This window comes from Cyprinodon tularosa, unplaced genomic scaffold, assembly GCF_016077235.1.
Source record: "Cyprinodon tularosa strain WSP-4 unplaced genomic scaffold, ASM1607723v1 ctg299, whole genome shotgun sequence".
NCBI classification, from domain to species: Eukaryota; Metazoa; Chordata; class Actinopteri; order Cyprinodontiformes; family Cyprinodontidae; genus Cyprinodon; species Cyprinodon tularosa.
This window is the reverse complement of record NW_024039006.1, coordinates 695654-707760: the sequence shown is the minus strand read 5'-3', so window position 1 is coordinate 707760 and position 12107 is coordinate 695654. Positions and strand designations below refer to the sequence as shown.

The 12107-nt window shown below is 41.1% G+C and overlaps 1 protein-coding gene across 1 annotated transcript in view; it reads right to left on the bottom strand.

Moving 5' to 3' along the window:
- Positions 1 to 12107, bottom strand: part of LOC119787452 (Fc receptor-like protein 5) — a 136289-nt gene that overhangs the window by 31732 nt on the left and 92450 nt on the right. The window contains exons 13-14 of the mRNA XM_038291325.1: positions 2073 to 2345; positions 248 to 496 (exon numbers count right to left, since the gene is read on the bottom strand). Of these exons, the coding sequence (XP_038147253.1) occupies positions 248 to 496; positions 2073 to 2345 (522 nt within the window). The remainder of the gene's footprint in view (positions 1 to 247; positions 497 to 2072; positions 2346 to 12107) is intronic.

The window sequence follows — 12107 nt, the reverse complement described above, 5'->3', positions numbered from 1 at the left end:
CTATTTAAAACAACCACCCTGACAGCGATTCATTCCTAAACACAATATTATTCCTGCCATATTTTAGTGCATCAGTATTTACAGGAATACATTTTTATCATAGATTTTTTGTTTCTTTTATCATGGCCCTCTCTTGCCTGCTTTTTTTGTCATCAAATATTAGATAAATACAGTTACAAAAAAATCAGGGGATGTAAACCTTTGAAAACAAAGCTTAAGTGAATAATCTGCATTTTCATCCTCTCACCTCTAACAGCCATCCAGCTCTGTGGTGACTCGTTTCCTGAATGTTCACACTTGTAGAAACCTTCATCTGACTTTGACACTGCAGAGATCTTCATTTCCTCTCTGCTGTCATTGTGGATCAGTTTGTTATTGTGATAGAAAAACACATTGGAGAGAAGTCTTTGTTCTTTATCTCTGCAGCTCAGAGTAACAGGATCTCCCTCAGTCACAGGATGGACGGGGCTCACCAGGATGATACTATAATATTTATCTGCAAAACAGTTAAGATAATAAGGTTTTGGTCAGCAATCAGCTGGTGTTAATAAAAAAAAAAAAAAACTGGTTTATTATTATCTAGTATATTTGAAAATTAGCTTTTTATCACTAGAAGTTAAACCAAGGTAATGGACAGACCACCTTTTAGTAAGAACACAAGAATCTCATATTCACAGAAATCATTAATTGTTCTGAATTTATGCTAATTACAAAAATGCTCCCTATAATCAAACATTGCAATGAATCGTTTATGATCTTGAGATTTGGGATGATTCTCTTTATGTTTCAGGTAATGATTTCATATTTGGAGGTAAACATGTGGGGGTTATAATTCACTTATTTCTCATGTTAAGATTAGAAAGGAGGGTTTCATCTTATCATTTTTTGTATCTAATTTTATTAAAATTCTCCTTGAGAACTATAAGATTTGTGTGACATCGGGATCTAAAGCTGTTTTCTGCTCTATCTAAGTTCCTAATGTGAAACAAAATCACAGCACATTTCTAGTGAGCCATTTTAAGTTTCCCCCAGAATTACATTAAAACATTATTTCTGATCCTGGTCTTCAGGGTTGAGGCCGAAGCTCTTTGTTAAAGTTATTCTGCTCTCATTTATCTCATACTAAGAAAATATTAAACCAATAAAGGTTTATCCACAAAATATGTGTTATTATCATTTACATCCACTGAAACAAAATTGACATCTGCATTCTTAAACATCTTCTAAAAAACACTAGAGAAATTGTTAGTGCTAAAACCGTCTAGGATTAATTATATAACTGATTATTTAATTAATCATCAGCTAACCAACAATCAAATAATTAGTAACTGGAGTAGACGGTGACTTAAACATGTCAATACGAGAAAGAAAAACTCACTCTGAGATGGAAATAGGCCAAAAACAGTACAAAATATATGATAATTTGGGATGAAAATTCTTCGTTGTCTGTAAATATTCTCTAAAAAGAACCCTTTAGGTGTCAGTTTTAGTTTCACCTGAATCAAATCCTAAAAACATCTTCTATAAAAAAAAAAAAAAAAAAAAAAAAAATTTCACTATCAGGTATGTATCAGTAAATCATAAACTTTGAACAAATAATGGAAGCTTTAGTTGCAGCTCAGTGATTTGTGATGAAAAATATGAAACATATTCGATAAATCTAAACTTAAAGGAAACTTTAATCTAGAAAGAGGATTATGAAAGATGATTTTTCATTCACTGTGAATTGTTATCTTGCTCTGATGAAGTAGCAACAACTCTCCTCTATTGATCTATTATAAAAATAAATGTATCATGTTATCTGTTCTACAGGTGGAGGATTAATCTTTTGTTTTTGCTACAAAACTACCTTGGAGCAAAGATTTACTTAAACACATGAAGCCAAATGTTGGAAAAACAGGAAGTTGAAAGAAGGAAGCTGAGCTGAAGGATTTTGAAGGAAGAAAATATTTTACCTCCTTTTTTATTTACTTCTAAGTTTTCTTGGAGAGCAAATACAACATATCAGGCTCTGGATATTAATGTGAAAACACAGGAAAATGTTAAAGGAAATATCATAAATCATAACCTACCCTGTACAGTGATGTTGACTGCGTTGCTAAAATCTCCTGATCCAGACTCACACCAGTACACTCCACTGTGAGACCAGACTGTGTTTATAGTACATGAGGATCCAGTCATTGTCCCCCAGTTGGAGCAGTGAATGTCTGATAGTCCACCTGTTTGTGTAAACCTCCTCAGTCTCCACTCAGTGTTGTTCCCACTACAGCTCAGAGTGACAGACTGATAGATAAAATGTTGAACTCTGTCTGGAGTCACTGAAAGAGACGCAGCTGGATGAGAGTCTGAAAAACAACATAAAAATATAATGATGATAAAATATTGGCATTACGACTTTTTATCAGTTATGTTAAAAAATGTGCTCTAATTTAAATGGATTGTAAAAAAGATGTGATTTACAGAAAGATAAACATCATAAGGGACCTAATCACCTTCTATAGTAAAGACCCTAAACCTCAGATATTCATGTTAAAACAAAGCAATAGATGCCAAGCATTCATCCTTAAAGTGTTTACTTTGTTCATTTTGAGCATGAACAGATTTTCTTACTAATTGCAATCAATAAACATAAACTCTGCTGTGCAGCCTCAACATCATCTAACAAACTCTGGCAGCTTCAGCTCCTGCCTCAGTGAAAACCAAAGTTCATATTTATTCTAAGCGCTACTCAGCTGTTTCCCTCTTGGCATCAAACATTTTTTGTTTGGCATCAACAATTTTGTTGTGCTTTTCACACTTGATCTGGATTTTCTCTCTTTCTTTTCACATCTATGATTGCTTTGTTCCATTACTCTCTGGTTTACTCATTGCACACATGCAAATTACTGTATGTCTGATAACATGATCCTGTTACAGTAAATATTCAAAGGACTAAAGTTTAACACAAATGGGCCAAAAACAAAGAGGAAAAGCAGAGATAAAATAAAATAAGCCAACAAGGCACCATACTGTATTCCAAACGTCTTTGTAAACAACCAAAGATACTGGTGTATAAATTTGTAGAGCCATAGTATGTGACAGCCTCCCTTCAAGCAGAGGGGCTAAAATCTAAAAAGACCCAGATGACTGAGAATTTGCAAAGGCACTTCTCAGTTAAGATTTCCGAGTTTGCTGCACTAACAGCTAGTGAGTATATTGTAAGATATTTGAGGATTACAAAGCTACATTCTCTCCAAAAAAAGTCTGAAAAAAGATTTTCTTGGTAAATGGAAAGCATTTTTTTGGGTTTTCACAATTTCTGCCACTGTTGTCCACCTTGGTCGTCTACTATTTCTGCCCCCGGCTGACTAATCCACTTTAATTTGCAAGGAATCATGGGATAAGTTATGACTCAAAGAAATCTTTGGTAAAAGAACAGAATCAGCCTAGAACGGCTGCCTTCACTGCAAAAAATATAAATCTCAATAAGTTATTTTTTCTTAAAATAAGTGTGTTTTTCCTTGATTTGAGGAGATAAGTAAGACACTTTGCCAATGGAACAAGACAATTTCCTTTTAAAATAAGAAAAAAATATTTTATCGTCTTATTTCAAGTAAATATTATCTAACTATCTTATTTTAAGAGTGAAAATACTCATTCCATTGGCAAATCATCTTATTTACCTGCTCAAATTAAGGCTAAATATACTTAATTTAAGCCATTTTTTACTTATTTCTGGATTGTTTTTGCAGTGTTCAAACTAGTGTTAATTTTAGCAGCCATTTTTAAATTTAGTTTTAGTTTTAGTCCAGTTTCAGCATTGTTTGTTAGTTTTTATCACATTTAGTCGACATCATCGCATTTTTATTTAGTCTAGTTTTAGTCGACTATAAGTCAGAACATTTTAGTCTTTATTTTAGTTCAAGAAAACATAATTTTATTAGTTTAGTTTTAGTCAGGACATAATTTTAACCTTTTACTTTTTTGTCAGCAGATAATATTTAACATTTCCTAAAATTATTTCACATTTCAACATTGTCTCTCATCTTTTTGATAAAACCCCCCCCACAATTTTAAGGAACACATGCAGACATGGAAGATGTTCTGACAATATTTGCATATTTATTTTGAACATTGTTAAGGTTCAAAGACACAAACACAAATGCTTGCATTAAAACAAATAAAATACACCTGACAAAGGAAACTAATAAAATTAAGTGTCTTATGAACTTTACACAAGTGCCGGCTGTTTAAAGCTAGTTCACATAGAATAATAAAATAAATAGATTTAAGGTCAATGTTGTGGAAAAAAAAAAAAAAAAAAAACTCCAACTGATACAACAAAAGTGCTTTCCTGCCAGCTATAGCTGGCCCGTCATTGTTTCTGGGTGGCTGGTAGGTTGTTGGTGGTGGTGTATCTTCAATCTGGAACAGAAATTAATACAATGTCAGGATAGATAAACAGCATAACAGGAATTCCAAGTGTATAAGTAGCATATAGGTCTGTTTTTTTCCTTTAAAAAAACGAAGTCTCTGTAAAAACTACATTTGACAATCCATTTCAAACTCATACAAACAACCTAACTATCATTTTATGCAGGAAATTGCAGACATTTTTATGTGTGCATGCATTTTGGTTGTATTAATATTGATTAATATTGATGTTTGCATCCCTGCAGTGGTTCCCCTATCAATGGCTATTTTGTGTATGAAAATCTAGGTTAAAGTTGTTCTGAATTATGTGTGGCATATTATTTTTATTTTATCTTATCCTGATAAATAGTTTCAGTTGGTTTTAGCATTTAGCATACATGTGTAGCTGCCGAGGTGTTTTGTATTAACTATAGTTCACTTGCAGCTCCTAGATTACCTAAAACATCTGTCTGCTTTAATCAAACTTGCAATTTAACTGAAACTATAGTTGCCCGGCCAGTATAACACATCTAAGTTCTATCAACACGTAGCAACGGTCGCTACGTGCTAACAAGCTAACGTAACGTAGCCAGCCTGGATACTAAATGCTATGAAAGTTAGCCAACATTAGTTAGTTTATCATTGGGACATTATAGCCGTTTATTTAATGTTACATTATAAACAGCCACCACCAATCTTTCTGTTAACTTACCTTAATGTCTTTGTGTTGAACTGCGACGTGTCTCTTCAGGTTTGCTGTGTTTTTTCCAGCTACCATGTGGCCACATTCCTTCCTTCCACTAAAATCAAGCATTTGGTTTTGTTCTCCACTTCAATGAAGTGAAAATGTGTCCATATATCACGTCTCCTCTTTCTCCCGAGCCCCAGAGTAGGCTACCCTGTGCCGCCCGCTCCAGGTTTGAAAGTGGGTGTGTGGAGCTGACGAGGAGGAGGCGGAGGAGTAGACAGGATTTGAAAAAAAAAAAATAATAATAATAATATGTAATTTTCGTCTCGTCTTTGTTCGTGAACTAAAATGTTCATAGATTTTAGTCCAGTCTTTATTTAGCGAACTGCATTTTCGTCTCGTCTTTATTAGTCCACGAAAATTATTTCTGATTTACTCCCACTTATTGTTTATTAGTGGGGATTTTCGTCTCGTCTCGTCTACTTTTCGTTCGGTGAAAAATGTGCGTTGACGAAAATATTTTCGTTTAGTTTTCGTTAACTAAATTAACACTACTTCAAACAATGCAGATCCTGAATGTAGACATACAATTAGTGTTAGAAAGACTTAGGGAGAACCTAATTTAGTTTCTTGTTTCCGCCCAGTCCGCTATCAGTGTGACGCGCGCCGAATCTTTATTTCTTCATGGTGGATATTTGTGTGCGTAATAAATAAAGTAAGTGCCTTTTAGATATTACTTTACTCTTTACATGTTCTGCATTAATATAATTGTAGTGTGAATCAGTAATTTGCACCATATTTCTGTGTTTCATGCTGTTCTGGTAAGCTACTGTGATTGCTAGCGCCGGTTAGCATTTGTTGCTAATAGTAGTTAATTTAATACTGCTGCCGCCTAGAGTTGCTGTATTTGAAGCTGCATGGCTTGTGTTATTGCTACTGATGCAGCAATGTTTGTATGAGGCTTGCTGGGATTTTGGTTAATTGTTTGTTTATTTCTGTAGCTGTTTGCTGAAATGTTTAGTGAAATCCTAATTTGGCTCATAAGCACTTTTATGTTTGTTTCTTTTTACAGACCATACTCATATCCTCCATGAGCCCAGCATGTAACATGTGTCTCACATGTAATTATGCATCTGAGCCTGTTAAGGACCATGTTCTGTCTTTGGAGCTATATTAAAGCTGCCGATCATTATCTCCAGTCTCCTGATTCTCTAACCAGAATCTCCCATCCATGGTGCCACTTCAATCAGCCTTCCTTAACTTAAATGTAGAAGGGTTTTCTACATTAAAATTGGTCCTTCAAGCCGGATTGAAGTAACAATATAACACCATGGATGATGCAGCTTCAGAAGCAGGACAATCCAAAGGCAGACCCCATAGAGAAAGCCATCTCCCATCTCACCTAGAGGACTATGTAGTTGGTTACCATGCCCCTCATGCTCATCCTGCAACACCTTCTCACACTGTAAGAAGCAAGCACAGGAGCAGCACAAGAAAAAACAATTAGCACCATAACCAGCTCTACCTCTCGGTCTGGAAGACACACCATCTTCTCCACCGGGTTTTACCCACAGTCAGATCTCTCACCTGCTCAAGCTGCATTTCTGGAGGAAAACATTAAGCGGCGCCAGCTTGATTGCCTCCGTCATGAAATTGAAGAGGACTTACAGGCTGATGTAGAAGATCAACAGATACAGGCTAGGATGAGAGCAGCACAGCACGCTCAAGAGGAGGCCCTCCGAGCAAAAGAGGCTTTAATTAAAAGGCTAGACAGGAACCGATGCGTGAAGCAGGCAGAGTCTGACCTAGAGCTGGCGAGATTGGTTACGTGCATGGTTGTTTCCGACGAAAACATAGTTCGCCCTGAACCTGCTTCTCCACAAGTGAGTTTCCATCAACCATCAGCTCAGCTAATAGCAACCAACTCTGCTGACCAGCCACCGCATCCAGGGGAGTCTGTTTCACCACCTTCAGGAGCACATATGGTCAGACGCCCCAGCACTCAGCCTGCTAGCATTCCCCTCATGTCTCGCAACCCTGACCAGCCTCTGCCGTCTTGTGCTTGTGCGTCAGCAACTAGTCCTGTCACTCAGACTATGAATCAAGATCAGAAGTCTAACTTCATGCCATCACATCCAGTCTCCAACTCAGTGACCAGAGGGCTACAGTCAGAACCACAGCTCACTTACTTCACACATTCACTGCCTTCACTAACTACACAGTCAGACCCTAGGACGGCAACGGCCATTCCCAGTAACAGCCAGACAATCCCAGCAGCAGTTCTCCTCCCTGGTTTAGCATCACAATCCGGAACTGACCTGCTCATTGCATCTGCTTATGGGATTCCATGGCCCACACTGCCAGTGTTTGACAGTGGTTGTGAGAGTGATTTTGCCCTACTCAAAATGGCACTAGACAATTTGCTGAATAATGGGTGAATGGGTGAAGCTCAGGCCTTTGACCAATTCGCTCTCTCAGTTCAGTCTTTAGTTGGCATGCTACAAACTCTTGAGGGACAAAATGTCTATGAACTTATGTGTGTGTCCCATGTTGACCGGCTGCTAAGCAAAATGCCAGCCTCCTACAGAGACAGTTTTGTAGAGTATTGTCTCAGCCGGGGTATACTACAATCGGGTACAGACAGAACCTACACGCTCCCTGACTTGGCCGTCTGGTTACAAGTTAAGTCACAGGCGAAACGCATTTCTTCCAGACTGAGCCGCCAAAACCGACCCGGAGGGAGCATAAACCCCTTTACTCAAAGGAAAGGTCAATACCTATTCTCCACACAGTAAGAAGCGAAATGTTGAAGGCTGAGTCGGGGTTCTTAAAGCGAAACCCAAAACCGAAGCCATATTGCCCCTATTGTGATAACAAAGAACATTTTCTAAACTCTTGTGAAAGCTTCAAAAGGCTTAGCACCCATCAGATCATCACTTTGATAAAAGAGGGAGACAGATGCCAGAAATGTGGTCGCAACCACAGAGTGGAGGACTGCAACCTTAAACATCCATGCAAAGCCTGCAGGGAGCCTCACCTTACAGTTCTTCACGATGCAGTAAATGACTCATCCAGTACAGTCCTGATGGTGAGCTCAGCACCCACTAAGGTTTACATCGACCGCCTTAACCGCTCACAGCGTGTTATGCTAAAGGTGGTGAAGATTCTGATTCGTAATGGGGACCGATCTATGGAGGCTTATGCAGTCCTAGACGATGGATCAGAACGAACAATTGTTCTCTCACCTGTCATTAAATACCTTAAGATTGCAGGGCAACATGAGACACTGCCATTGCAGACGGTTCCTCAGGATGTCCATCAGCTGGAGGGACTGACCGTCTCCTTTGAAGTGTCCCCCTTCTCCAAGCCTTCTGAAAGATATCCAATCTCTGATGATTTCTCTGCAGGTAGACTGAGTCTGGCTGAGCACAACTACCCAGTAGTAGCCCTTCAGAAAATGTAAAAACATCTGAAGGGTTTACCATTGGAGCTGGTTGAAGGAGTGCAACCATTACTCCTCATTGGATCTGATATGCCACACTTAATTACTCCTATTCAGCCCATCCATCAGGGACCTACAGGAGGACCAGTTGCAGTGTGTACCAGACTTGGGTAATCACTACAAGGCCCAATAACACCCATGCAGACTGCACGTGGAGGACAGCAGTGTCTACATCTCACTTCAGCTACGTCCCAGGCAGAGCTCCTCCAGAATGTGCAAAGGCTATGGCAGATTGACACTTTGCCATACTGCCAAAAGACAGTAACTAGATCAAAGCTAGACCAGAAGGCTATCACCTTATTGCAGACAGCTACAAAGGGGGATTGAGATAGATGGAGTCCAGCGCTATGCAACCCCACTGCTCCGTCGTTCTTCAACCATAACCCTTCAGGCACCCAAGGAAGCGGTACTGCCCAGCCTTCGAAGGATAGAGTGCAGATTGGATCGCAACCCTAAACTGGCAGAGACCTACTGCTCTGAAATGCACAAGCTACAGTCAGAAGGTTATGTGGCAAAGATCTCATCTGAAGAAGCCAATCAAACCAAAGAAGCATGGTACATCCCACACCATATGGTGCACCATAATGGTAAGGACAGAATTGTCTTTAACTGCTCTTTCCAGTATCAGGGTATGTCCCTTAATGAGCAGCTATTACCAGGCCCAACACTTGGCCCTTCTTTGATAGGCGTTCTTCTGCGATTCCGTCAGCACGCTGTTGCCATCAGTGGTGACATTCGAAGCATGTTTCACCAGGTGCGCCTGCTTCCAGGTGATCGACCTGTTCTTTGTTTCATCTGGAGAAACATGCAAAGAGAGCAGGAGCCTACCATATATGAATGGCAGGTTCTACCTTTTGGAACAACATGCAGTCCATGTTGTGCAATCTATGCTCTCCAGCACCATGCCCAAGAACATGCAGAGGATAATCCTGACTTGGCAGCAATTGTGTCACAGGCATTTTATGTAGATAATTGTCTCTACAGCACACCAGATCCCGCAAAGGCTAAGGATGTGATTGACAGCTTGAGACAATTGCTTGCAGAAGGATGGTTCGATATCAAACAATGGGCAAGCAATTTACCATCAGTCATAGAACACCTCCCAAAGGGTGCCAGGTCTACCTGCAGTGAGCTTTGGTTGTCACAAAACAGTAGTGACCTCCAGGAACCCACTCTTGGTATGCAGTGGAACTGCCGTACTGAAATGCTGGGTTACAAGCACCGCACTACATATAATCAGATTCCAACCTTGAGGAACCTTTATAGGATCCTGGCCAGCCAGTATGACCCACTAGGTTTCATTGTGCCATTTACGACCAGAGCTAAAGTCCTTATACAGGATCTATGGAAACAAAATGTGGCATGGGACGAGCCTATCGGCCCTAAGCATATACGAGATCAGTGGGCCATGTGGGAGGCAGAGCTCCCCATCCTTCAGCAGGTGCAGTTTCCCAGACCCTTTGTGCCAGCCAGTGCGGACAGCACTGTAGCAACCAGGGAGCTTCATGTTTTCTGTGATGCTTCAGAGAGAGCATATGGATCAGTCGCCTATCTGCGGACCATAACACATGGTGGGGAAGTCCATGTGACTTTCATCCTAGCCAGGTCCCGTGTAGCACCAAAGAAATGCCTCTCTATGCCTCGTCTAGAACTGAGTGCTGCATTAACTGGAGCTCAGCTGGTCAAACTTATACAGGACGAACTGACCCTCACAGTTAGTGAAGTTGTTTGCTGGTCAGATTCTACCACAGTGCTGCATTGGCTGAACTCAGAGTCCTGTCGCTACAAGGTCTTTGTTGGGACAGGTGTGGCTGAAATCCAAAATTTCACTGAAGGGGCTACCTGGAGGTATGTTGACTTACATCATAACCCAGCCGATCACATCACTAGAGGTCTGACCCTCACTGCATTAGTCCATCCAAGCCAGTGGAGGTCTGGACCGGATTTCCTGATTAAAACTTCTGACCATTGGCTAGTCATGCCAACTTACGGACAGAGCCTCATCAGAATGAGTTAAAGAGGGGTGCCTTTGTTGGCTCAACTTCAGTAGTATTGAACACAGCAATACCAGACCCAAAGCAATTCCACACCTGGAAGGAGCTCATCAAGACTGCACTACAGTCCCGTCATGGGGCGGCTGCCCCTAATTCAAACCCGAAGCCTGATGCTTCAGACTATGTGGTTGCTGAAAGAGCTCTCTTAGCTCAGGCTCAGCTTGACTCTTTCCCACGAGAGGTAAAGGCACTTAAAAATAATCACTCCATTCCATCTGACAGTCGCCTATGTTCCCTGGCACCTGAGTATGAAGAGGCCACAGGACTCAGACACAGGACCTGGTGCAGAGCGAGTTCTGGCTGAACTTCGCAAGCATTATTGGATTCTTTGGGGTCGTAAGGCTATCCGTAAACATCAGCACAAATGTCCTGAGTGCCAGCTTTGGCGAGCCAAGCCACAAGCTCCACAAATGGCTGACCTTCCTCCTTCGAGACTGCGTGCCTACAAGCCCCCGTTTTACGCCACTGGAGTAGACTGCTTTGGTCCATTCTCAGTCAAGGTCAGACAGAGTCAAGAGAAGAGATGGGGCATCCTTTATAAGTGCATGACCACCAGATGTGTGCATTTAGATCTCCTCGAAAGCCTGGACACATATTCCTTCCTGCTCTCCTTGCGCCGCCTAATAGCACACAGGGGTAAACCATTTGAGCTTCTCTGTGATAATGGAACAAACTTTACAGGAGGAAAACGAGAATTAGTAGAGGCCTTTAAAGCTATGGCTCCTTGCCTGCAGGAGCCATTAGCAGAGCAGAGGATCAGATTCCAGTTCAACCCACCTTCCGCTCCACATTTTGGAGGCACCTGGGAAAGGGAAGTCAAGTCGGTAAAAACAGCTCTAAGAGTAGTCCTACGAGAGCAGTCAGTCACTGAGCCAGTTCTGCGGACTCTACTGATCGAGGTGCAAGGAATTCTTAATTCCAAGCCATTGGGCTATGTGTCAACAGATGTCTCGGATCCTGATCCCATAACACCCAACATGCTACTTATGGGACTCAGGGATTCATCTCTTCCCCAGGCTTTATATGGCGGAGAGGATTTGCTTGGGAAGCGACGATGGAGACACAGCCAGGTGTTGGCAGACAGCTTCTGGGCTTCCTTCATCAGACACTACCTCCCGGGACTGCAGCAACGTCAGAAGTGGAAGAGCGATGGCAAGGAACCTACTACAGGTCAGGTTGTTCTTTTTGTTGATCCATGCCTCCCGCGGGCTCTTTGGCCTGTGGGTTTGGGGGTTGAGACCTTCAAGGGCACTGATGGACGTGTACGTATTGCCACAGTGAAGGTAAAGGACAAAATCTACACGAGGCCTGTCGTTTGACTGGTCCAGCTTCCTCGGTTCACTAATGACTCTTAGTTCATATAGCAGTCTTTCTATGTTCGATACAATTCTCACGTTAGAGAATTGGGGGCGGCTCTCCAGTCTCCTGATTCTCTAACTGGAATCTCCCATCCATGGTGCCACTTCAATCA